This window comes from Scyliorhinus torazame, chromosome 17 (assembly GCF_047496885.1).
Source record: "Scyliorhinus torazame isolate Kashiwa2021f chromosome 17, sScyTor2.1, whole genome shotgun sequence".
Taxonomy (NCBI): Eukaryota; Metazoa; Chordata; class Chondrichthyes; order Carcharhiniformes; family Scyliorhinidae; genus Scyliorhinus; species Scyliorhinus torazame.
Window position 1 is genome coordinate 107,127,090 of NC_092723.1, and position 27,808 is coordinate 107,154,897.

At 54.3% G+C, this 27,808-nt stretch overlaps 1 protein-coding gene across 7 annotated transcripts in view; it reads right to left on the reverse strand.

Moving 5' to 3' along the window:
* LOC140394047 (protein tweety homolog 3-like) overlaps nucleotides 1–27,808 on the reverse strand; it is a 309,376-nt gene that overhangs the window by 118,094 nt on the left and 163,474 nt on the right. For all 7 annotated transcript variants that reach the window (XM_072480836.1, XM_072480842.1, XM_072480839.1 and 4 more), the window contains exons 5-6: nucleotides 14,483–14,578; nucleotides 12,197–12,269 (exon numbers count right to left, since the gene is read on the reverse strand). In XM_072480836.1, coding sequence (XP_072336937.1) covers nucleotides 12,197–12,269; nucleotides 14,483–14,578 — 169 coding nt within the window. The remainder of the gene's footprint in view (nucleotides 1–12,196; nucleotides 12,270–14,482; nucleotides 14,579–27,808) is intronic.

The following is a 27,808-nucleotide window of genomic DNA, read 5'->3' on the forward strand; positions in this document are numbered from 1 at the left end:
TCCCCTTCCTATTGGTGAACACGGCCCTGTTATCTGCAGGTGGCCGCATGGCGACGTGCATCCCATCAATCGCGCCCTGGACCATGGGGAACCCGGTCCACAGGGAAGCGGATGTAGCGGTGCGCCATGGCATAAAGGGCACCTGTCACTGCCCGGATGCACCGGTGCACCGATGTCTGCGATATGCCGGACAGGTCCCCACATGGTGCCTGGAATGACCCCGTTGCATAAAAGTTCAGGGCCACCGTAACCTTGACGGACACGGGGAGAGGGTGCCCCCCGCCAGTGCCACGCGGTGACAGGTGTGCCAGCAGGTGGCAGATGTGTGCCACGGTTTCCCGCCTCGTCCGGAGTCTCCTCCTGCATTCCCGGTCCGTGAGGTCCTGGTATGACTGCCGGGGCCGGTACACACGGGGCGCCCTCGGGTGCCTCCGTTGCCGTGAGGCCGCGACGTCCTCCTCGTCCTGTCGGTCAGGTGACCCTCCAGCCTGGGCGGCTGCCGCCTGCCCCTCTGCGGCAGCCTGCGCCGCCTCTCTGGCATGCTCCTCCTCCTCATCCTCCTCCTCATCCAGGGCAACATAGACATTAGCGGCTGCTGCCACGGCGGCCAACATCGCTGGATGATCGGAAAACATGACGACCTGGTTGGGGGGGGGGGGGGGGGGGAACGACGGCATGTCATCACTGCCCATATCCCCTCCTCCCCCCAGCCAGGTGGCATGGACCGCATGGGTCCAACTGTTGGATGTTGGCACCTGGCCAGGGGGACCAACTCACTTGCCCTCGCATCCCCCTCCCCGGCACGGGCCCCCCATCTTCCTCCCCGGCACGGCGTCACCCACCCCCCCCCCCCCCCCCCCCCCCCCCCACCCAGCACAGACCTCATCCACCTCCCCGGCTCGGGCCCCGCATCATCCTCCCCGGCACGGACCCCAACCTCCTCCCCGGCACGGGCCCCCCATCCTCCTCCCCGGCACGGCGACCCCCCCCCCCATCCCCCTCCCCGGCACAGACCCCATCCTCCTCCCCGGCACGGGCCCCAACCTCCTCCCCGGTACGGACCACCACCCCCCCCAATCCCCCTCCCCGGCACGGACCCCCCATCCCCGGCACGGAACCCCCATCCCCCTCCCCGGCACGCACCCTCCATCATCCTCCCCGGCACGGACCCCCCATCCTCCTCCCCGGCACGGACCAACCCCCCCCCCATCCCCCTCCCCGGCACGGACCCCAACCTCCTCCCCGGCACGGGCCCCCCATCCTCCTCCCCGGCACGGACCCCCCATCCTCCTCCCCGGCACGGACCCCCCATCCTCCTCCCCGGCACGGACCCCCCATCCTCCTCCCCGGCACGGAACCCCCATCCTCCTCCCCGGCACGGAACCCCCATCCTCCTCCCGGGCAGGGACCCCCCATCCTCCTCCCGGGCAGGGACCCCCCATCCTCCTCCCCAGCACGGACCCCCTCCCCATCCCCGGCACAGGCCCCCCCATCCTCCTCCCCGGCACGGACCCCCCCCCGGCACAGATCCCACATCCTCCTCCCCGGCAGGGACCCCCCATCCTCCTTCCGGCACGGACCCCCCCCATCACGGACCCCCCATCCCCGGCACGGACCCCCCATCCCCCTCCCCGGCACGGACCCCCCCATCCTCCTCCCCGGCATGGACCCCCCATCCTCCTCCCCGGCACGGACCACACCCCCCCCCATCCCCCTCCCCGGCACGGGCCCCCCATCCTCCTCCCCGGCACAGACCCCCCCCCATCCCCCTCCCCGGCACGGACCCCAACCTCCTCCCCGGCACGGGCCCCCCATCCTCCTACCCGGCACGGACCCCCCATCCTCCTCCCCGGCACGGACCCCCCGTCCGCCTCCCCGGCACGGACCCCCCATCCGCCTCCCCGGCACGGACCCCCCCCCGACCCCCGCCCCCACCCCCATCCCCCTCCCCGGCACAGACCCCATCCCCCTCCCCGGCACGGGCCCCCCATCCTCCTCCCCGGCACGGACCCCATCCTCCACCCCGGCACGGAGCCCCCATCCTCCTCCCCGGCACGGACCCCACCCCCCCAATCCCACTCCCCGGCACGGACCCCCCATCCCTCTCCCCGGCGCGGGCCCCCCATCCTCCTCCCCGACACGGACCGCCCCCCCCCCCCCCCCACCTCATCGCCCTCCCCGGCACGGACCCCCCATCCTCCTCCCCGGCACGGACACCCCATCCTCCTCCCCGGTACGGACACCCCATCCTCCTCCCCGGCACGGACACCCCATCCTCCTCCCCGGCATGGACCCCCCCCCCAATCCCCCTCCCCTGCACGGACCCCCATCCTCCTCCCGGCACGGACCCCCCATCCTCCTCCCCGGCACGGACCACCCCCCCTCCATCCCCCTCCCCGGCACGGGCCCCCCCGCCCTCATCCCCCTCCCCGGCACGGACCCCCATCCACCTCCCCGGCACGGACCCCCCATCCTCCTCCCCGGCACGGACCCCCCATCCACCTCCCCGGCAGGGACCCCCCATCCTCCTCCCCGGCACGGACCCCCATCCTCCTCCCCGGCAGGGACCCCCCATCCTCCTCCCCGGCACGGACCCCCCCCCATCCCCCTCCCCGGCACGGGCCCCCCATCCTCCTCCCCGGCACGGACCCCCCCCCCCATCCCCCTCCCCGGCACGGGCCCCCCCATCCTCCTCCCCGGCACGGACCCCCCCCCCCCCCATCCCCCTCCCCGGCACAGACCCCATCCCCCTCCCCGGCACGGGCCCCCCATCCTCCTCCCCGGCACGGACCCAACCTCCTCCCCGGTACGGGCCCCCCTATCCTCCTCCCCGGCACGGACCCCATCCTCCTCCCCGGCATGGACCCCCATCCTCCTCCCCGGCACGAACACCATCCCCCTCCCCGGCACGGGCCCCCCATCCTCCTCCCCGACACGGACCCCCCCCCCCATCCTCCTCCCCGACACGGACCCCCCCCCCCCCCCCTCATCCCCCTCCCCGGCACGGACCCCAACCTCCTCCCCGGCACGGGCCCCCCCATCCTCCTCCCTGGCACGGACCCACCATCCTCCTCCCCGGCACGGACCCCCCATCCTCCTTCCCGGCACGGAACCTCCATCCTCCTCCCCGGCAGGGACCCCCCATCCTCCTCCTCCCCGGCACGGAACCCCCCCCCCCCCCGGCACGGACCCCCACCCCCCCCCCCCCCCCCAACCCCCTCCCCTGCACGGAACCCCCATCCTCCTCCCCGGCACGGAAACCCCATCCTCCTCCCCGGCAGTGACCCCCCCATCCTCCTCCCCGGCACGGACCCCCCCCCATCCCGGACCCCCCATCCCCGGCACGGACCCCCCATCCTCCTCCCCGGCACGGACCACCCCCCCCCCCCCATCCCTTCCCCGGCACAGACCCCATCCCCCTCCCCGGCACGGGCCCCCCATCCTCCTCCCCGGCACGGACCCAACCTCCTCCCCGGTACGGGCCCCCCCTATCCTCCTCCCCGGCACGGACCCCATCCTCCTCCCCGGCATGGACCCCCATCCTCCTCCCCGGCACGAACACCAACCCCCTCCCCGGCACGGGCCCCCCATCCTCCTCCCCGACACGGACCCCCCCCCCCCATCCTCCTCCCCGACACGGACCCCCCCCCCCCTCATCCCCCTCCCCGGCACGGACCCCAACCTCCTCCCCAGCACGGGCCCCCCATCCTCCTCCCTGGCACGGACCCCCCATCCTCCTCCCCGGCACGGACCCCCCATCCTCCTTCCCGGCACGGAACCCCCATCCGCCTCGCCTCCCCGGCACGGAACCCCCATCCTCCTCCCCGGCAGGGACCCCCCATCCTCCTCCTCCCCGGCACGGAGCCCCCCCCCCCCCCCGGCACGGACCCCCCCCCCCCCATCCCCCCTCCCCGGCACGGAACCCCCATCCTCCTCCCCGGCACGGAAACCCCATCCTCCTCCCCGGCAGTGACCCCCCATCCTCCTCCCCGGCACGGACCCCCCCCCCATCCCGGACCCCACATCCCCGGCACGGACCCCCCATCCTCCTCCCCGGCACGGACCACCCCCCCTCCCCCATCCCCCTCCCCGGCACGGGCCTCCCATCCTCCTCCCCGGCACGGACCCCCCCCCCATCCCCCTCCCCGGCACGGGCCCCCATCCTCCTCCCCGGCACGGGCCCCCCATCCTCCTCCCCGGCACGGGCCCCCCATCCTCCTCCCCGGCACGGACCCCCCATCCTCCTCCCCGGCACGGACCCCCCATCCTCCTTCCCGGCACGGACCCCCCGTCCGCCTCCCCGGCACGGAACCCCCATCCTCCTCCCCGGCAGGGACCCCCCATCCTCCTCCCCGGCACGGACCCCCCCCCCATCCTCCTCCCCGGCACGGACCCCCCCCCATCCCCCTCCCCGGCACGGGCCCCCCCATCCTCCTCCCCGGCACGGACCCTCCCCCCCCATCCCCCTCCCCGGCACAGACCCCATCCCCCTCCCCGGCACGGGCCCCCCCATCCTCCTCCCCGGCACGGACCCCATCCTCCTCCACGGCACGGACCCCATCCTCCTCCCCGGCACGGACCCCCCATCCTCCTCCCCGGCACGGACCCCATCCTCCTCCCCGGCACGGGCCCCCCCATCCTCCTCCCTGGCACGGACCCTCCCCCCCATCCCCCTCCCCGGCACAGACCCCATCCCCCTCCCCGGCACGGGCCCCCCATCCTCCTCCCCGGCACGGACCCCATCCTCCTCCACGGCACGGACCCCATCCTCCTCCCCGGCACGGTCCCCCCATCCTCCTCCCCGGCATGGACCCCCCATCCTCCTCCCCGGCACGGACCCCCCATCCCTCTCCCCGGCACGGGCCCCCCATCCCTCTCCCCGGCGCGGGCCCCCCATCCTCCTCCACGGCACGGACCCCATCCTCCTCCCCGGCACGGACCTCCCCATCCCCCCTCCCCGGCACGGGCCCCCCATCCCTCTCCCCGGCACGGGCCCCCCATCCTCCTCCCCGACACGGACCCCCCCCCCCCCATCCTCCTCCCCGACACGGACCCCCCCCCCCCTCATCCCCCTCCCCGGCACGGACCCCAACCTCCTCCCAGCACGGGCCCCCCATCCTCCTCCCTGGCACGGACCCCCCATCCTCCTCCCCGGCACGGACCCCCCATCCTCCTTCCCGGCACGGAACCCCCATCCGCCTCGCCTCCCCGGCACGGAACCCCATCCTCCTCCCCGGCAGGGACCCCCCATCCTCCTCCTCCCCGGCACGGAGCCCCCCCCCCCCCCCCCCGGCACGGACCCCCCCCCCCATCCCCCTCCCCGGCACGGAACCCCCATCCTCCTCCCCGGCACGGAAACCCCATCCTCCTCCCCGGCAGTGACCCCCCATCCTCCTCCCCGGCACGGACCCCCCCCCCATCCCGGACCCCACATCCCCGGCACGGACCCCCCATCCTCCTCCCCGGCACGGACCACCCCCCCTCCCCCATCCCCCTCCCCGGCACGGAACCCCAACCTCCTCCCCGGCACGGGGCCCCATCCTCCTCCCCGGCACGGGCCCCCCATCCTCCTCCCCGGCACGGACCCCCCATCCTCCTCCCCGGCACGGACCCCCCATCCTCCTTCCCGGCACGGACCCCCCGTCCGCCTCCCCGGCACGGAACCCCCATCCTCCTCCCCGCAGGGACCCCCCATCCTCCTCCCCGGCACGGACCCCCCCCCCCATCCTCCTCCCCGGCACGGACCCCCCCCCATCCCCCTCCCCGGCACGGGCCCCCCCATCCTCCTCCCCGCACGGACCCTCCCCCCCATCCCCCTCCCCAGCACAGACCCCATCCCCCTCCCCGGCACGGGCCCCCCATCCTCCTCCCCGGCACGGACCCCATCCTCCTCCACGGCACGGACCCCATCCTCCTCCCCGGCACGGACCCCCCATCCTCCTCCCCGGCACGGACCCCATCCTCCTCCCCGGCACGGGCCCCCCCATCCTCCTCCCTGGCACGGACCATCCCCCCCATCCCCCTCCCCGGCACAGACCCCATCCCCCTCCCCGGCACGGGCCCCCCATCCTCCTCCCCGGCACGGACCCCATCCTCCTCCACGGCACGGACCCCATCCTCCTCCCCGGCACGGACCCCCCATCCTCCTCCCCGGCATGGACCCCCCATCCTCCTCCCGGCACGGACCCCCCATCCCTCTCCCCGGCACGGGCCCCCCATCCCTCTCCCCGGCGCGGGCCCCCCATCCTCCTCCACGGCACGGACCCCATCCTCCTCCCCGGCACGGACCTCCCCATCCCCCCTCCCCGGCACGGGCCCCCCATCCCTCTCCCCGGCGCGGGCCCCCCATCCTCCTCCACGGCACGGACCCCATCCTCCTCCCCGGCACAGACACCCCATCCTCCTCCCCGGCACGGACCCCCCATCCTCCTCCCCGGCAGGGACCCCCATCCTCCTCCCCGGCAGGGACCTCCATCCTCCTCCCCGGCAGGGACCTCCATCCTCCTCCCCGGCACGGGCCCCCCCGCCCTCATCCCCCTCCCCGGCACGGACCCCAATACCCTCCCCGGCACGGACCCCCCATCCTCCTCCCCGGCACGGACCCCCCATCCTCCTCCCCGGCACGGACCCCCCCGCCATCCCCCTCCCCGGCTCGGGACCCCCCCATCCCCCTCCCCGGCACAGACCCCATCCCCCTCCCCGGCACAGACCCCATCCCCCCTCCCCGGCACGGACCCCAACCTCCTCCCCGGCACGGACCCCCCCCCCATCCCCCTCCCCGGCACGGGCCCCCCCATCCTCCTCCCCGGCACGGACCCTCCCCCCCATCCCCCCTCCCCAGCACAGACCCCATCCCCCTCCCCGGCACGGGCCCCCCATCCTCCTCCCCGGCACGGACCCCATCCTCCTCCACGGCACGGACCCCATCCTCCTCCCCGGCACGGACCCCCCATCCTCCTCCCCGGCACGGACCCCATCCTCCTCCCCGGCACGGGCCCCCCCATCCTCCTCCCTGGCACGGACCATCCCCCCCATCCCCCTCCCCGGCACAGACCCCCATCCCCCTCCCCGGCACGGGCCCCCATCCTCCTCCCCGCACGGACCCCATCCTCCTCCACGGCACGGACCCCATCCTCCTCCCCATCCTCCTCCCCGGCATGGACCCCCCCATCCTCCTCCCCGGCACGGACCCCCATCCCTCTCCCCGGCACGGGCCCCCCATCCCTCTCCCCGGCGCGGGCCCCCCATCCTCCTCCACGGCACGGACCCCATCCTCCTCCCCGGCACGGACCTCCCCATCCCCCCTCCCCCGGCACGGGCCCCCCATCCCTCTCCCCGGCGCGGGCCCCCCATCCTCCTCCACGGCACGGACCCCATCCTCCTCCCCGGCACAGACACCCCATCCTCCTCCCCGGCACGGACCCCCCATCCTCCTCCCCGGCAGGGACCCCCATCCTCCTCCCCGGCAGGGACCTCCATCCTCCTCCCCGGCAGGGACCTCCATCCTCCTCCCCGGCACGGCCCCCCCCGCCCTCATCCCCCTCCCCGGCACGGACCCCAATACCCTCCCCGGCACGGACCCCCCATCCTCCTCCCCGGCACGGACCCCCCCATCCTCCTCCCCGGCACGGACCCCCCCGCCATCCCCCTCCCCGGCTCGGGACCCCCCATCCCCCTCCCCGGCACAGACCCCATCCCCCTCCCCGGCACAGACCCCATCCCCCTCCCCGGCACGGACCCCAACCTCCTCCCCGGCACGGACCCCCCACCCTCCTCCCCGGCACGGACCCCCCATCCTTCTCCCCGACACGGACCCCCCATCCTCCTCCCCGGCACGGACCCCCCCCCCCCCCCCCCCATCCCCCTCCCCGGCACGGGCCCCCCATCCTCCTCCCCGGCACGGACCCCCCCCCCCCCATCCCCCTCCCCGGCACGGGCCCCCCATCCTCCTCCCCGCACGGACCCCCCCCCCCCCCCATCCTCCTCCCCGGCAGTGACCCCCCCATCCTCCTCCCCGGCACGGACCCCCCCCCCATCCCGGACCCCCCATCCCCGGCACGGACCCCCCATCCTCCTCCCCGGCACGGACCACCCCCCCCCCCCCATCCCCCTCCCCGGCACAGACCCCATCCCCCTCCCCGGCACGGGCCCCCCATCCTCCTCCCCGGCACGGACCCAACCTCCTCCCCGGTACGGGCCCCCCTATCCTCCTCCCCGACACGGACCCCCCCCCCCCATCCTCCTCCCCGACACGGACCCCCCCCCCCCCCCTCATCCCCCTCCCCGGCACGGACCCCAACCTCCTCCCCAGCACGGGCCCCCCATCCTCCTCCCTGGCACGGACCCCCCCATCCTCCTCCACGGCACGGACCCCATCCTCCTCCCCGGCACGGACCCCCCATCCTCCTCCCCGGCACGGACCCCAACCTCCTCCCCGGCACGGGCCCCCCCATCCTCCTCCCTGGCACGGACCCTCCCTCCCATCCCCCTCCCCGGCACCGACCCCATCCCCCTCCCCGCACGGGCCCCCATCCTCCTCCCCGGCACGGACCCCATCCTCCTCCACGGCACGGACCCCATCCTCCTCCCCGGCACGGACCCCCCATCCTCCTCCCCGGCATGGACCCCCCATCCTCCTCCCCGGCACGGACCCCCCCATCCCTCTCCCCGGCACGGGCCCCCCATCCCTCTCCCTGGCGCGGGCCCCCCATCCTCCTCCCCGACACGGACCCCCCCCCCCCCTCATCGCCCTCCCCGGCACGGACCCCATCCTCCTCCCCGGCACGGACCCCCCATCCTCCTCCCCGGCACGGACACCCCATCCTCCTCCCCGGCAGGGACCCCCCATCCTCCTCCCCGGCTGGGACCTCCATCCTCCTCCCCGGCAGGGACCTCCATCCTCCTCCCCCGGCACGGGCCCCCCCGCCCTCATCCCCCTCCCCGGCACGGACCCCATCCCTCCTCCCCGGCACGGACTCCCCATCCTCCTCCCCGGCACGGAACCCCCATCCTCCTCCCCGGCAGGGACCTCCATCCTCCTCCCCGGCAGGGACCCCCCATCCTCCTCCCCGGCACGGACCCCCCCCCGCCATCCCCCCTCCCCGGCTCGGGACCCCCCATCCCCCTCCCCGGCACGGACCCCCCCCCCCCCATCCCCCTCCCCGGCACAGACCCCATCCCCCTCCCCGGCACGGGCCCCCCATCCTCCTCCCCGGCACGGACCCAACCTCCTCCCCGGTACGGGCCCCCCATCCTCCTCCCCGGCACGGACCCCCTATCCTCCTCCCCGGCACGGACCCCATCCTCCTCCCCAGCACGGGCCCCCGATCCTCCTCCCCGACACGGACCCCCCCCCCACCATCCTCCTCCCCGACACGGACCCCCCCCCCATCCTCCTCCCCGACACGGACCCCCCCCCCCTCATCACCCTCCCCGGCACGGACCCCAACCTCCTCCCCGGCACAGGCCTCCCATCCTCCTCCCCGGCACGGACCCCCCATCCTCCTCCCCGGCACGGACCCCCCATCCTCCTCCCCGGCACGGACCCCCCATCCCCCTCCCCGGCACGGACCCCAACCTCCTCCCCGGCACGGACCCCAACCTCCTCCCCGGCACGGACCCCAACCTCCTCCCCGGCACGGACCCCCCACCCTCCTCCCCGGCACGGACCCCCCATCCTCCTCCCCGGCACGGACCCCCCATCCTCCTCCCCGGCACGGACCCCATCCTCCTCCCCGACACGGACCCCCCATCCTCCTCCCCGGCACGGACCCCCCCCCCCCCCATCCCCCTCCCCGGCACGGGCCCCCCATCCTCCTCCCCGGCACGGACCCCCCCCCAATCCCCCTCCCCGGCACGGACCCCCCATCCTCCTCCCCGGCACTGACCTCCCTCCCGGCACTCCCCCGGAGCCCAGCCCACTCTAACCACCCCCCCCCCCCCCCCCCCCCCCCCCCCCCGCCGCGCACACACACACACACAACCCTAGACACACCTCTCCCCACACATTCAGACTGCGGCCACGCCATCGCCTGCCCAGCGGCCAACCCCCCAGGCCGTCACTCATCTCCACGCTGGTCGGCGTGAACCTGGAGCACAGGTTGACGTCGATTAAAAGGAGGTTTGATTTACGTCGACGTGACCCGTCATCACGTCGACGGGACTTCGGCCCATCCGGAGGGGAGAATATCGGCTGGCCCAAAATCGGCTGCCTTGCGCACACCCGTGCCATTCTCCGACGTCTGCGGCGCCATTAACGCCCCGCCGACTTTTCTCCCTTCGGAGACTTCGGCAACCGGCAGGGGCGGGATTCACGGCGGCCAACGGATTGTCGGAGAATGACGCCCCTGATTACTGCTTGAGAAAACTGGAAAGATAAATCTGCCAAGAATAAAAACCTTGCCTCTCCTGCTCTCAGATTGTCCCAAACACCCCACAACTCCTACTGAGGAGTCACAGCAACCTTGAAGCCAAAGCATAAACATACGAACAAGGAGCAGGCGTAGGCCATTCAGCCACACAAGCCTGCCTAGAATTGGGGTTCCAGTGGGAAAAAGTTTGGAAAGCATGGTTATAGTATAATGCAATATGTACAAGCAGAAAAGGCAAAACTGACATCAGGGCGGCACGATGGCACAGTGGTTAGCACTACGGCCTCACAGCACAAGGGACCCAGGTTAGATTCCAACCTTGGTTGACTATCTGTGTGGAGATTGCACGTCCTCCCAGCTTCTGCACAAGTTTCCTCCGTGTTCCGGTTTCCTCCCACAGTCCAAAGATGTGCAGGTTAGGTTGATTGGCCATGTAAAATTGCCCCTTAGTGTCCAAAGGTTAGGCAGGTTTATGGGGTTCCAGGGATAGAGTGGGTGAGTGGGCCTAGGTAGGGTGTTCTTTCAGAGGGTTGGCGCAGATTCGATGGGTCAAATGGCTTCCTTCTACACTGTAGGGATTCTCTGAACAGAGCTTAAAACATGCGCTGTACTGGAGAAATAATTTCAAAAAATAAACCTTAAATGTCCATAGAGTAGCATCATAAAAGAAAGTGGTGGAGAAAAGTCATTTAGAACAAGGGCAGCAACGGAAAACTACAACTTTGAAGAAATGTGCATTCGTTTGCTGAGTCACTGATTGGATATGTTAGACTGAAGTTCATTCCCATTTCTACAAAAATTGTTTCTACGCAGTTTCAACGTCTAAAAATGTTTTGATTCTCACCACTGCCATATTTAACTGAAGTTTTTAACAAGTTCAAACAGAAAAGTAAAAACTTTAACATTAATGGTCTTAAGACTACTCTAATAATTACCACGGTTTGGGTAATTGCAGTGTGACAAAATCAAACAACCCAGGGTATTCAATGATCCCATTGCTTCAGTTATGTACGGTAATTCAGGTCACTGGCATGGTTCGGTTCAGAAGCTCCTCTAATAGCTCTTGTACATTCAGTACCTTCCAAGTCAATGACAGGCTGAATATAAAAATAGGGCCCACAAATCAGAGATTGCACACAACACGAATACACAGGGTTTATATCTAACCCTTTTTGATAGCTATGAAAATGCGAAGACTTCTGCGCAGCAGCCCACCACCAAATACATCAACAACTTACATCTATACAGCAAAACATCCCAAGATGCTACAGAGGGGCATTACAACCAAAAGCTTGGTCAAAGAGGTACGTATCAAGGATGTCTTAAAGGAGGAAAGCGAGTTAGACAGGAGATGGGGAGGAAACTCTTGAGCTTAGGGCCTAGGCAACTGAAAGCATGCCTACCAATGGTGGAGCAAATAAAACCAAGATATACAGGGGGCCAGAATTAAATTAGCGCAGGTATCTCAGAGGATTGTGTGACTGAGGAGATTGCAGAGATAGGGAGGAGCAGGCCATGGTGGGGTTTAAAAACAAAATTGATAGTTTTAAAATCAAGACATTGCTCAACAGGAAGTCACTGTAGATCGATAAGCAGAGGGGTGACAGGAGAACGGGATTTGCTGCAAGTTAAGGCACGGGTGGCAGAGTTCAACCTCATGTTCAACAGAATGCTTTGGGGAAAGCCATTGAGCTAGAAAAATAATCACTGCTAAAGCTGGGCACAGCTGTCTTGAGCACGCATTGACTTCAGGAAAAACACTACCAGCATCCTGTTAGCCAGTTATCTGTGCCATTATTTATCACAAATACGTGAAAAAAACTCACCACTGACACTGCCAGTTCTAGACCAAGTGAACTCCAGCTGATAATCAAGGTTAGCACTCCCAGGAGAGCCGCACTGTGCAGAGAGACAAGACAGAGTGCAAAAGAGACAGCGTAATTTTAAAAATCTATACCAGTAATTTCATAGTAAAACACTTATGCAATAATTACATGTTTGTCTTGTTAAAATATGAATCTTAACAAATATAAGAGAGTTCATATTTTATGTGGAGCATTCTTAGGTTTTGCAGTAAAAGTTAAACTCTTTAAATGCATTCAATATCACCCTCTCATATTAAATAAACATTAAAATTACTGTCTCAGTTAGCACAGATGATTGATTTTAACAGAAGTATCATAAGTCATGAAGTTTTCCATTTCACAAGGGTAAAAAGATTAAAAAAAGATTGTGCTTGCAATTTGGTAATCTATGACATGTGTGATGAATTACTTTACCCAAAAGGTAATTTCAAAGATTAAAGTAATTTATTATTCTAAACTGTCAGATAAACATTTTTTGATACATTAGGGGCTGGTTTAGCACAGTGGGCTAAAGAGCTGGTTTGCAATGCAGAACAATGCCAGCAGTGCGGGTTCAATTCCCGTACCGGCCTCGCCGAACAGGCGCCGGAATGTGGCGACTAGGGGTTTGTCACAGTAATTTCATTGAAGCCAACTTGTGACAATAAGCAATTATTATTATATTAGTGCTGTCTATCAACTTCGAATATCAGCATCATAGCCCTCAACAAAATGCTGAAGTGAGCCAATCCTACCCTAATAAACAGCTAATATTTCAAGGCTGATAGCTTGAAGTGTAACATATCTGAATAACTTGTAAGTACATCATCAAAAGTAATCCAATATGTTGCAAGGCATAAACAACTGTTAGTTTGTAGTCATGTATGTAAATTATTATTGACAGTCTGTGAATAGTAAAGCCTTGAGGATCTACATGTCATATATTTCTCCTGATTCACTGACATTTATGTTAAAAAAGCAGAAAGCAGCTACAATCCCCAGTGAAATGGTTGAAGAGGAATAAATAATATTCTCATGATGCTGGCTGTGCACCAGCAATACACTCATTCATACTTAACAATTTCTACTTTCAAACCATCTATCAGTATCTTACAAAAGGTGAAACTTGCAGTACTGGATCGTTTCCAGTTAAGCCCAGTGCTTATAAATTTTTGAAAGTCCCGCTCCAATTTCCGAAAGATCCAATTTTTGCTGCGGGGGGTGCAATTTCCACAGGTGAAAAACCCAAACTCAGCAGGGTCCTTTGAATTTGATGCAAAGTTCAAACAGACCCAAGACCCAATTTTGGTTGTTTTAAAGGCCTTAACTGCAATGTGGGAGTCACAAATTTATGGAATAGGCATAAACGCTTTTCAAGGATGGATACAGTCTTTCTTAAGTGTCATGAACTCAATTTTAATTCTTTTCTTTTAAAACAGGGAAAAAAACAGGCTTAAGCAGTCAGTGAAAAGTTAAGAACACCCTCTGCAGGACAACATTAATCTACCAGGCCATTTGATGTAAGTTAGAACATGAATATTCCATAATTCTTTGTTGACATTCCCAAGGTTTGTTATTACATCATTATGAATATTTGGCTGAGTTTCAAAAACTACAAAAGCAGTTATCTCAGTGGGGGGCTCTTAGTCTATGGTTTGATTGATGCTAAAAGATGCTTTTGATGTTATTAGTGAATAAAAGTCTTTGATTTTATAACATTAGTTATTTCAGACTTGACAACTTTGAATAGATTTCATGAATGGGAGTTTTTTTTTTAAACCATCAAGTGTATATGAGTAAGGGCTGTATTAAATTGTTAGAAGCTCTTTTTTTCATCTCTACAAACCCTGAGGTTTGCCCATGGTGGGTATTGGATGAGCGGCTTACGGGGTGGGGTCTGTGATGAACGTGGGTGAATACATGAAGGCTAGAGTGCTCATGGGTTTTTTAACGATTTGGACAACGTCCCAGAGAACCAAGGGAAGGGCTTATCTAAAACAGACTCATGGAAGACTAATAACTTCGTGCTAGCAGTAATGGTTACAGAAATAAAAGTGGATAGAACAACTCTCTCAACTTTTTTATTCCGCCAGAAAACTACCTTGTCTGCATTTTTCACCTTTTCTAAGAACCTGCCTAAAACTGGGAAATGTCCATGTCGGAAAGACCACTGAGCTGCCATAACTGATTTCCAATGGTAGATTTCTAATAAAATAAAACCTGACTGCCAGTAAAATACGCTAAACTGTATTACATAAACACACTCACCAAATTAGGATTCCCTTTGAGTTTCGGATTAGTCCAAACAGCACCAGTAGACAGATAAGAACATCAAATAGCAGCAGGCCAAGATATCCCAACCACCTTTGAAGAAATCAGCACTATTAATAAAGTTCAAATGCAAACTATTTCATTTTTGTCAGGCAGATAACCCACTCTTATAGCATCACTAGCAAATGTAAATATTTCATTGGAATATTTCTGCACGAGTAGTCATGTGCTCCATCTCTCTCTGGGATCTCCTCCATATAGCATGGCTGAGATCAGGAACTCATGAGGAACAATTCTTGAATAGATCTCTCCATTTAATAAACAAAATAAAATTGCCCTTTAACTGTTCAATAATACTCGGGGCTGTTTTCACCTGTATTGTCCAATGTAACAAGACTCATGGTTGAACAAGTGCATGCTGTTGATTTAGACTACAAGAAGTCACTAATTTTTCTCAAGTTCATAGACAGCACTCCCCGATTGTCTGCCTTAGCTGTGTGTACACTGGGAAATAAAGTTACCTGATTTCATTATATACAAAATAAGTCAGCTTTGGACCTTCTGTCAAAACAGTGCTGTATTGGGAAGTCTGATCGAGCATAGGTACATGCCAATACTTTTTTCTATGCATATGTAACCAGAACCAGGCACAATAGGGATTACTGAGACATGACTGCAGGAAAACCAGGGCTGGGAATTAAACATTGCAAGGTACAAGATATTTTGTTTTAATAATCATCTTTATTGTCACAAGTAGGCTTACCTTAACATTGCAATGAAGTTACTGTGAAATGCCCCTAGTCGCCTGTTCAGGGTGCACGGAGGGAGAATTCGGAATGTCTAAATTACCTAACAGTGCATCTTTTGGGACTTGTGGGAGGAAACCGGAGGAAACCCACGCAGACACAGGGAGAACGTGCAGACTCCGCATAGACAGTGATCCAAGCCGGGAATCGAACCTGGGACCCTGGCGCTGTGAAGCAACAGTGCTAACCACTGTGCTTTAGAAGAACTACAGAGTGAAACATGGATGTTGGGGTATCTGCACCTATTAGGATGACATAACAGCAGTAGAAAAAAGGGACAAAAGAGCAAATCAAAAATAAAATCCATACGGATAGACTTAATAAAGGATTAATCACACTAACTGGATCACCCAAGTGAGCTGGAGAAAGAAATATGCAGACAAATTAGAGAAATTTAAAAAAACACAGAACAACAATCATGGGGGATTTCAACCAGCCTAATATTAATTGGTCAGAAGAGGGAGGTAAAGGGGATAAGGGAATGGAGTTTCTACATGTGTACAGAAATCCTTTCTAACCCAATTTGTAAAACTCAAAGAAGGAGAGATTCACTGTTGGTTCTAATAATGGGAAACGAGTCAGAACTGATAAGGGAAGTAAGAGAAGAAGGGGATCCTCCAAGCAAGAGCAACCAAAATAGCATGTGCTTTATGATGGTGATAGAGAAAATATGAGTATGATTAAAAAATCAGGTATGTAGTTTGGTGAAAAGCTGGTGGTGGGGGGGGGGGGGGGCGCTGAGAATGCAACTTACGAAAATAAGAAGGGTAGTAATATTGACAAACAATGATGTAAAACAACACTGGAAAACATTTAAAATAATGGTCAGAGTACAGGGGAAAAAATCCCCGAAAAGTGAAGAACAAAATAAGCACAAGTGAGGCTCCATGGATGAATAAGAGAATAACCAAGGGTTAATAAAGAGGCATACATTAAGCAAATAGACAGCAGAGGAGTGCATGATAAGAGAGAATATGAAGAGATTAGGAGAAAAGTTTTTGTAAAAAGGCACAAAAGAAACTATGAAAGTAAATTATTAAGGAACATTAAACAAAATAGTAAAATATTTTACATGTTCGTCATTTTAAAAAATGGAAAGCTGATGACAATAGGACGATTATCGGGTACCACAGTTAAAGATAGAGAGATGGCAGAAATACAAAATAATTATTCGGTATTTACAAGGGAGACAGAATAGATCATTACATTGAATAATGAGATGAACAATGAGATTAGTGCATTTAAAATAAAATTTAAAAATTGAATAAGCTAATCAAACTCGGAGGATAAAGCCAGAATGGATAAGGTTTGAATGGATTGCATCCATGTTTGGAAAAATAATCTAGAGAAGAGGTAACAGAGGCATTACTAGTTCCTTCTTTCATAAACCACAGCCCTAACGGAGCCATTGGCATCACCTTGATTCTTATTTAGTTTTTTCTAAGCTTTCCTCAGTCCACATACCAATATTATCCACTCATCCAATTTTTCTTCTTCCTCAGCCCCCAATTTCTCCATCAACCGTTGCCAAGACATGGCTTTCAAGTCTTAATTTCCACTATTCCCTCGTAGCTTATTATTATTGTTAGCTATCTTTCACTCTCTAACTGTACTTAGCAACCCTTTTGATTCTATTCTTGATCTAACCCAATCAAGAATTAGAACCTGAGGCACTGAAAGATGAGCAAGTAAAACCCGAAAGAACACCAGGTGGAAAGACAAGTTTAAATACCAATGGAGGCAGGAAGTAAAACATTAGTCAATGCAATGAAAGTGATTACTGCTGAGATATGAACGAGTTCATGGCCTTACAAATGGAATATATTGGAGATGGTCACAATTTCCAACAAAGCACACAAGTTTGTCCAAAATATCATACACCAAGTCTCAACAATCATGCATTTGAAGTGCTACTTTACATCATTGGACAGAGAGTCACCCTCTATGTGAGCAAAGAAGAGGCAAATCAAGCTCTTTGTTTTATTTCTAGAGGGTTAAGTGAAAAGGATGTTAAACTAAAACTGTATTGAACCTTGGTTAGAACCACACTTTAGAATACTGCGTGGAGTTGTGGTTGCCAAATTATGAAAACGATATAGACACACTAGAGAGGATGCAAAGACAATTCAAAAGGATATCGAAAATGAATGGATGTGTATATATATATTTATTTATAATTAGGAAAGGATTGGAAGGCTGGGTCTCTTTTCTCTTGAAAAAGGCTGATGGGTGACCTAATCAAGGTCATTAAACTTGGAAAAGGTTTTGATAGAGTGAATACAGAGAGAGAAAGCATTTTCTTGCAGGGAAAGCATAAGTACAGACCATCAATATAGTAGAGATATTTAATAATTAATTACAAAAAGGTGTGCCAGAAGACAGGTGGATAGCTAATGCATTGCCGGTATTTAAGAAAGGGGACAGAACATGCCCAGGGTGTTACAGGCCAGTTAGTTTATCAATGATAGGGGGAATAATGGAATCTCACAAAGGAGAGAATAGAAGAACATCTAAAAATGAAAAATATAATAAAGAGTCAGCACGGACCAACCATATCGAAACTTTTGGGGCGGTAAAAGAGAAAGTTGACAATGGTCATTTATATTTTCTATTCCACCATGGGATGTGGGCATTGCTGGCAGGGCCAGCATTTGTTGCCCATCCCCAATTGCTGTTGAACTGAGTGGCTTGCAAACCATTTCAGATAGCATTTTAGAGTCAACCACAATGCTGCGGATCTGGAGTCACATGTGGCTCAGACCAGGTAAGGATAACAGATTTCCTTCCCTAAAGGGCATTTGCGAACCAGGTGGATTTTTAATGATAACCGTGAATTGGTTTCATTGTCATCATCAGACTTTTAATTCCAGATGTTTAACTGCCATGGTGGGATTCGAACACGGGTTCCCAGAGCATTATGCTAGGTTTCAATACCACTACACCACCACCTCGCCCAGTAATACACTCAATGCAATTTATTTGGATTTTCTAAAGACCTCTCCGTTAAGCTGCTCCATAATGGACTAATTAATAAGAGCAGAGAATGTGGAGTTATGGATGAGCATCAGAACAGATTGCTAGCTGGCTTATGCAGAAAGTAGACAGTGGGAGTAAAGGTAGTTATTCAAAGTGGCAGAAGGCAGGAAGTGGTGTTCCACAAGGTACTGGTACTTGTTCACAATTTACATTTACAATGTTTTCAATTTTGGAATCAAATACACCATTTCTAAATTTACGATGACACCAAATTTGGGGAGATAGTCAATTCTGAGCACTTCAACAAACCACTGGAGGATATCGATAAACTCTCAGAATGGGCAAGTTATTTGCAAATGAAGTTCAACACGCATAAATGTGAGGTAACGTATTTTGGTCGGACAATGAGGGAAGTAATTTATTACTTGGAAAGTGCAGATCTAGGTGGGATGGAGAAAGAAAGGAATCCCGGAGTATAGATAAACAAATAAGTTAAAGGTGCATCAATTTTTTAAAAAGGCAAACCAAGCTCTAGGATTTCTGGAGGGATAGAATTGAAAAGTAGAGATGTTATGCTAAAGCTGTGTCGAAACTTAGTTAAACCACACTTGAGTATTGCATGCCATTCTGGTCGCCATATTATGAAAATGATATAGAAGCACCTTAGAGGGTGCAAAGATGATTCAAGAGGATATCAGAAATAGGTGGGCACAAATATTAGGAAATGATTGGAAGGTTGGATCGTTTCTTTTGAAAACAAAACTAATCGAGGTCTTTAAAATTTTGAAAGGTTTTGATTTGAGTCGATACAGAGAGACCGTTTCCTCTTGTGGGCAAAAGCATAACTAGAGGCATTCAATGTAAGAAGTAACCAAGAAATAAACAAATAAGTTAAAGGTGCATCATTTTTTTAAAAAGGCAAACCAAGCTCTAGGATTTCTGGAGGGATAGAATTGAAAAGGCATGATGTTATAGATGTTTCAATAAGATTAGGGAGGGTGGTAAAAGAGGTGGGGGGTGGCATTGTTAATTAGAGATAGTATAACAGCTGCAGAAAGGCAGTTCGAGGAGTATTTGCCGACTGAGGTAGTATGGGTTGAAGTCAGAAATAGGAAAGGAGCAGTCACCTTGTTGGGAGTTTTCTGTAGGCCCCCCAATAGTAGCAGAGATGTGGAGGAACAGATTGGGAAACAGATTTTGGAAAGGTGCAGAAGTCACAGGGCAGTAGTCATGGGTGACTTCAACTTCCCAAACATTGAGTGGAAACTCTTTAGATCAAATAGTTTGGATGGGATGGTGTTTGTGCAGTGTGTCCAGGAAGCTTTTCGAACACAGTATGTAGATTGTCCGACCAGAGGGGAGGCCATATTGGATTTGGTACTTGGTAATGAACCAGGGCAAGTGATAGATGTGTTAGTGGGGGAGCATTTTGGAGATAGTGACCACAATTCTGTGACTTTCACTTTAGTAATGGAGAGGGATAGGTGCGTGCAACAGGGCAAGGTTTACAATTGGGGAAAGGGTAAATACGATGTTGTCAGACAAGGATTGAAGTGCATAAGTTGGGAACATAGGCTGTCAGGGAAGTACACAAGTGAAATGTGGAATTTGCTCAAGGAAAAGGTACTACATGTCCTTGATATGTATGTCCCTGTCAGGCAGGGAAGAGATGGTCGAGTGAGGGAACCATGGTTGGCAAGAGAGGTTGAATGTCTTGTTAAGAGGAAGAAGGAGACTTATGTAAGGCTGCAGAAACAAGGTTCAGATAGGGTGCTGGAGGGATACAAGATAGCCAGGAGGGAACTGGAGAAAGGGATTAGGAGAGCTAAGAGAGGGCATGAAAAATCATTGGCGGGTAGGATCAAGGAAATCCCCAAGGCCTTTTACACATATGTGAGAAATATGAGAATGACTAGAGCGAGGGTAGGTCCGATCAAGGACAGTAGCGGGAGATTGTGTATTGAGTCTGAAGAGATAGGAGAGGTCTTGAACGAGTACTTTTCTTCAGTATTTACAAATGAGAGGAGCCATATTGATGGACTGGTACTTGTTCACAATTTACATTTACAATGTTTTCAATTTTGGAATCAAACAGACTGGTAAGCTCGAGGAAATACTTGTGAGGAAGATGTGTTGGGCATTTTGAAAAACCTGAGGATAGACAAGTCCACCAGGCCTGACGGGATATATCCAAGGATTCTATGGGGAGCAAGAGATGAAATTGCAGAGCCGTTGGCAATGATCTTTTCGTCCTCACGGTCAACAGGGGTGGTACCAGGGGATTGGAGAGTGGCGAATGTCGTGCCCCTGTTCAAAAAAGGGACTAGGGATAACCCTGGGAATTACAGGCCAGTTAGTCTTACTTCGGTGGTAGGCAAAGTAATGGAAAGGGTACTGAGGGATAGGATTTCTGAGCATCTGGAAAGACACTGCTTGATTAGGGATAGTCAGCACAGATTTGTGAGGGGTAGGTCTTGCCTTACAAGTCTTATTGAATTCTTTGAGGAGGTGACCAAGCATGTGGATGAAGGTAAAGCAGTGGATGTAGTGTACATGGATTTTAGTAAGGCATTTGATAAGGTTCCCCATGGTACACTTGTGCAGAAAGTAAGGAGGCATGGGATAGTGGGAAATTTGGCCAGTTGGATAACAAACTGGCTAACAGATAGAAGTCAGAGAGTGGTGGTGGATGGCAAATATTCAGCCTGGATCTGTTACCAGTGGCATTCCACAGGGATCAGTTCTGGGTCCTCTGCTGTTTGTGATTTTCATTAATGACTTGGATGAGGGAGTTGAAGGGTGGGTCAGTAAATTTGCAGATGATACGAAGATTGGTGGAGTTGTGGATAATGAGGGCGGCTGTTGACAGCTGCAAAGAGACATAGATAGGATGCAGAGCTGGGCTGAGAAGTGGCAGATGGAGTTTAACCCTGAAAAGTGTGAGGTTGTCCATTTTGTAAGGACAAATATGAATGCGGAATACAGGGTTAACGGTAGGGTTCTTGGCAATGTGGAGGAGCAAAGAGATCTTGCGGTTGATGTTCATACATCTTTGAAAGTTGCCACTCAAGTGGATAGAGCTGTGAAGAAGGCCGATGGTGTGCTCGCGTTCATTAACAGAGGGATTGAATTTAAGAGCCGTGAGGTGATGATGCAGCTGTACAAAACCTTGGTAAGGCCACATTTGGAGTACTGTGTGCAGTTCTGGTCGCCTCATTTTAGGAAGGATGTGGAAGCTTTGGAAAAGGTGCAAAGGAGATTTACCAGGATGTTGCCTGGAATGGAGAGTAGGTCTTATGAGGAAAGGTTGAGGGTGCCAGGCCTTTTCTCATTAGAACGGAGAAGGATGAGGGGCGACTTGATAGAGGTTTATAAGATGATCAGGGGAATAGAGTAGACAGTCAGAGACTTTATCCCCGGGTGGAACAAACCATTACAAGGGGACATAAATTTAAGGTAAGTGGTGGAAGATATAGGGGGATGTCAGAGGTAGGTTCTTTACCCAGAGAGTAGTGGGGGCACGGAATGCACTGCCTGTGGAAGTAGTTGAGTCGTAAACATTAGGGACCTTCAAGCAGCTATTGGATAGGTACATGGATTACGGTAGAATGACAGTGTAGATTAATTTGTTCTTAAGGGCAGCACGGTAGCATTGTGGATAGTAGAATTGCTTCACAGCTCCAGGGTCCCAGGTTTGATTCCGGCTTGGGTCACTGTCTGTGCGGAGTCTGCACAGGTGTATGCGTGGGTTTCCTCCGGGTGCTCCGGTTTCCTCCCACAGTCCAAAGATGTGCAGGTTAGGTGGATTGGCCATGATAAATTGCCCTTAGTGTCCAAAATTGCCCTTAGTGTTGGGTGGGGTTACTGGGTTATGGGGATAGGGTGGAGGTGTTGACCTTGGGTAAGGTACTCTTTCCAAGAGCCGGTGCAGACTCGATGGGTTGAATGGCCTCCTTCTGCACTGTAAATTCTATGATAATCTATGATTAATCTAGGACAAAGGTTCGGAACAACATCGTGGGCCGAAGGGCCTGTTCTGTGCTTTTTCTTCTATGTTCTATGTTCTGTGTTCTAAATACAATTGGGAATTCAGAAGACACAAGTAATTGGTGAGGATGTGGAACTCACTTCTACGGGGAGTGGCAGAAGCAAATAACAAAGGCATTTTAGGGGAAGCTAGGCAAGCATGTGAGGGAGAAGGGAGAAGTCCTCACTTTAAGTTGCCGGTTTTAAGTCCTTTCAATTTAATGTAATGTTTGAAATGAGGCAGGTCGCTGCGTTTAGCATTGTGGATTCACATTAATACATTTCAAGCTGCTTGTGAAGAAAGATGAGAGGAGGCTCAAGTGGAGCATAAATGGCAGCATGGACTGGTTGGGTCGATTGTTATGTTCCTGTGTCATATCCCACATAATCACTGTCCACAAAGATTGGGAAGAGTGGCTGAATTACTGCAACCCAAGTCGATTTCTATTTTCATTGTATGGTATTCTGGGATTTTTAAACGGTTTTCAACACTGAGTTCCATGACTAGTTTCCATGAAACTAAAGCTAATGCATTATCCCTATATCTGTTGAGCAGCTGCATATATGACAGATATCAACTGATCTCCCGTGGTAAGCATATAGGAGTGCAGACTTAGTACAGTGAAAGTTTCAGGGACAATAGACAAAGGAATCAGGGCCCAAGCAAATAGTTCAGCCCCAATTTAAAAATGTACATTCCAGATTAGGATGGTCCATCAATACAAGTATGGGGTTCATATTCAAGGGCATTGTGGCAGGTCCTGAAAAAAGGAAAGGTTATATTAAACCGATGGCCATCAGTTGAACTGAAAAGGCAACAAAGTTCTTCCAGTGTGGCCGAATAAAAGAGTGGGTTCATATTTAAACCAATATTGCAGGAAGGTAGGAACGGTCCATTTGAAACAAAATAGATGATCACCAATTAATAAAGCTACTGGAAAAGCAGAAGGTATAACTTAAATGGCATAAACAATCAGAAAAGAAAGAAAAAGAGAAAGGACACAAGGGTGTAAGACGAAAAATCTGTTTTTGAAGGGACTCAAAAATTATTAACAGTGGGGAAAGCATGGCTGAGCGAGGGAGGAATTGGTGGGGCCTTAACAGATATCTTTGCAGCATCCTTGAGCATGGGTGAGGTCCCGGAGGACTGGAGAATTGCTAATGTTGTCCCTTTGTTTACGAAGGGTAGCAGGGATAATCCAGGGAATTATAGACCTGAGAGCTTGACGTCAGCGGTAGGCAAACTGTTGGAGAAGATACTGAGGGATAGGATCTATTCACATTTGGAAGAACATAGACTTATCAGTGATAGACAGCATGGTTTTGTGCAGGGAAGGTCATGTCTTACAAACCTAATAGAATTATTTGAGGAAGAGACAACGTTAATTGATGAGGGAAGGGCTGTACATATCATATACATGGACTTCAGTAAGACGTTTGATAAAGTTTCCCATGGCAGGTTGATGAAAAAAGTGAAGTCGTATGGGGTTCAGGGTGTACTAGCTAGATGGATAAAGAACAGGCTGGGCAACAGGAGACAGAGAGTAGTGGTGGAAGGGAGTGTCTCAAAATGGAGAAAGGTGACTAGTGGTGTTCCACAGGGATCCGTGCTTGGACCACTGTTGTTTGTGATATACATAAATGATCTGGACGAAGGTATAGGTGGCCTGATTAGCAAGTCTGCAGATGATACTAAGATTGGTGGAGTTGCAGATAGCGAGGAGGACTGTCAGAGAATACAGCAAAATATAAATAGATTGGAGAGTTGAGCAGAGAAATGGCAGATGGAGTTCAATCCAGGCAAATGAGAGGTGATGCATTTTGGAAGATCTAATTCAAGAGGGGACTCTACAGTCAATGGAAGAGTCCTGGGGAAAATTGATGTACAGAGAGATCTGGGAGTTCAGGTCCATTGCACCCAGAATGTGGCAACGCAGGTCAATAGAGTAGTCAAGAAGGCATACAGCATGCTTGCCTTCATCGAACGGGGTATTGAGTACAAGAGTCGGCAGGTCATGCTACAGTTGTACAGGACTTTGGTTAGGCCACATTTGGAATACTGCGTGCAGTTCTGGTCGCCACATTACCAGAAGGATGTGGATGCTTTAGAGAGGGTGCAGAGGAGGTTCACCAGGATGTTGCCTGGTATGGAGGGTGCTAGCTATGAAGAAAGGTTGAGTAGATTAGGATTGTTTTCGTTGGAAAGACGGAGGTTGAGGGGGGACCTGATTGAGGTCTACAAAATTATGAGAGGTATGGACAGGGTGGATAGCAACAAGCTTTTTACAAGAGTGAGGGTGTAAATTACAAGGGTCACGATTTCAAGGTGAGAGGGGGAAAGTTTAAGGGAGATGTGCATGGAAAGTTTTTTACGCAGAGGGTGGTGGGTGCCTGGAACGCTTTGCCAGCGGAGGTGGTAGAGGCGGGCACAATAGCATCATTTAAGATGCATCTAGACAGATATATGAACGGGCGGGGCACAGCGGGAAGTAGATCCTTGGAATATAGGTGACAGGTTTACATAAAGGATCTAGATCGGTGCAGGCTGGGAGGGCCGAAGGGCCTATTCCTGTGCTGTAATTTTCTTTGTTCTTTGAGGTTTAGGCAGAACTGAAACTTAGTGTTCCTGGTTATAAGTATTTGACAAGAGTCACAGGGAAAGAGGGTTAGTGGAGAAAGAAGGTGCAGGTGGCAGCAGTGGTAAAAGTTTCTATCAGAGCACGAACCTGCCTCCCATCCATTGACTCCATCTACACCTCCAGCTGCCTGGGGAAAGCGGGCAGCATAATCAAAGACCCCTCCCACCCGGCTTACTCACTCTTCCAACTTCTTCCATCGGGCAGAAGATACAAACGTCTGAGAACACGCACGAACAGACTCAAAAACAGCTTCTTCCCCGCTGTTACCAGACTCCTAAACGACCCTCTTATGGACTGACCTCATTAACACTACACCCCTGTATGCTTCACCCGATGCCGGTGTCTGCGTAGTTACATTGTGGACCATGTGTTGCCCTATTATGTATTTGCTTTTCTTTTCATGTACTTGATGACCTGCTCGCAGAAAAATACTTTTCACTGTACCTTGGTACACGTGACAATAAACAAAAGCCAAATCCAATCCAAAATCTTAAGGTATTGCACGGAGAGAAAATCTTTTTGAATGGTATTAAGAAAGAGCAAGTGAAGTGATCGAATTCTCAGTGCCCATTACCAGTAATCAAATTACAGAGATGTGGGGCAGCACGGTGGCGCAGTGGTTAGCACTGCAGCCGCAAGGCGCCAAGGTCCCAAGTTCGATCCTGGCCCTGGGTCACTGTCCGTGTGGAGTTTGACAATTCTCCCTGTGTTTGCGTGGGTTTCACCCCACAACCCAAAGATGTGCAGGGTAGGTGGATTGGCCATGCTAAATTGCCCCTTAATTGGAAAAAATGAATTGGGTACTCTAAATTTAAAAAAAAATAACAGAGATGAGGTAGAGGAAGAGAATCATAGACGGTTCAGAGAGAAACTGGTTAATTCTTTGAGCGAAAAAGTAGTGGTTTCAGACTAATTTACAAAGGAACACATTTTAGGATTGGAAGCTTTTAAAGGAGTAGAGAATTTTATGTCAAGATGTTCATTGCCATGGTTAGCAAAAGATTAAAATCCTTTAAGTTAAACTGGAAAGTTTTTTAAGAAGGTATAATCAACATTATAACAGGAAACAAGTTGACAGCAAACTGTGCAAACGTTCTCCCTGGGCTAGATTCTCCGCCCCGCCGTGCCGCGCCACATTTCTGTTTCACCCCGCCGGCGGGATGCTCTGTTACGCCGGCTGGTGAATGGGTTTCCCATTGTGGAGCAGCCCCACGCCGTTGGGAAACCCCCTTGCTGCCGGCAAAACGGAGCATCCTGCCGGCAGAGAATCCAGCCCCCCATGTCTGCTTAGGTTTCTTCTGGGTGCTCCAGTTTCCTCCCAAAGTCCCGAAAGATGTGCTATTAGGAAATTTGGACATTCTGAATTCTCCCTCTCTGTCCCCGAACAGGCGCCGGAATGTGGCGACTAGGGGCTTTTCACAGTAACTTCATTGCAGTGTTAATGTAAGCCTACTTGTGATAATAAAGGTTATTATTATTAAACATAGGCAAGTTAAACAATTTGGAATAAATTAAATTTATGGTTCTGTTTACTAAGATGGAATTCATAAGAATAGAGAGGAAATGAGAAGAAAAATGTTCCAGATCATGAAGTAGGAGAGATGACCTAAAAGGGACAGATAGGCAAGGGCAACCCACCAATAACACTGACTAATTTTAACCATCGCAAGACAGACTGCAACATGCAGTCAAAGTGGGAAGCACCTTTTAAGAATGCATCCACGACTGCACTGATGACAAAATCAAAACTAAAGCAATATAAAAGCAATATTAATGCCAAGCCAAGGGGAGTCCCATGCAAGCCATTGGTCAGCAACAGAACCAGGTGGGATGGGCGACCTGGCTCCATATTGAAGAAATACCCTTCTATTTGAAGCTATTGTAGGTCAGGAAGAGGAGAACTGTGCCCAACCACAATCCCCCACGAATCCCGAGCTGGCAAACCACGGTCAAAAAAAAGGACTGTTCAGAGGCGAATGGCTGGGTCCACCACCAATTCACCACATGCTCATTTCAGAGCGAATATAAATAATCACCAGCAGATTTGATAAAGACAACATTGTAATGTTATAGAAATCACGTGCTTGCAGTTCCTGAAGTGACATTAAACATTTAAAGAACTGGTGGACAATTGCTGGCATGAACACTTCAAACACCCTGAAGTTAAAAAACAATGTAACACCCTTAGTTTAAAAAAAACTTTATTTTCACAGAGGACTGGGTTTACAGGCAGAAGCACTAATAGTTCAGCAGCAGAGTAAACACTCTGCTCATGCAGAATCTCAGATATATGCAGGCAGCCTTTGCAATAAGAAGCAAGAGTCCTGTCAGATGACAGGAATTGTACAAAAACAAAAGAATTGGCACCATATTCCTTGTCCAGTTTGAAATCATGCTACTGCCAGCTCGTAGCAGAGCTGCACTGACAATAGTTATGGAGAAAACCATTGCTAAATGGCTTTTTCTCCCAGCTGGGCAAGGGTCCATGAGAATAATGGGGGAATTTAAAAAGAAAAGATTGGAAGCAGTGGAGAGAAAAAGAACAAGTCTGAAAGAAAACAAAAGTGAGCATATAACAATTTGAAATAGATGTGCACTTTGACACAGATCTAAAACTGTCAGGAATAGTAATGCTGAAACTTTCAAAAGGAAGTACAGACTCAGCAGTGTTCAAGGAGCAATACACCACTGCAAAACAATTCACTTATTTCTTCCCCCCCCCCTTTGCCCTGTCGCTTATAATTTCTCTCCTCCTCTCCAGAGGGATAATTTCTCTCCTCCTCTCACCCAAATATTTAATCATGAACTTGCATCACACCCTGGTCTCATTCTTTGCTCCATATTCCTCTTCTCTCTAACCCCATTATCTACCTTCC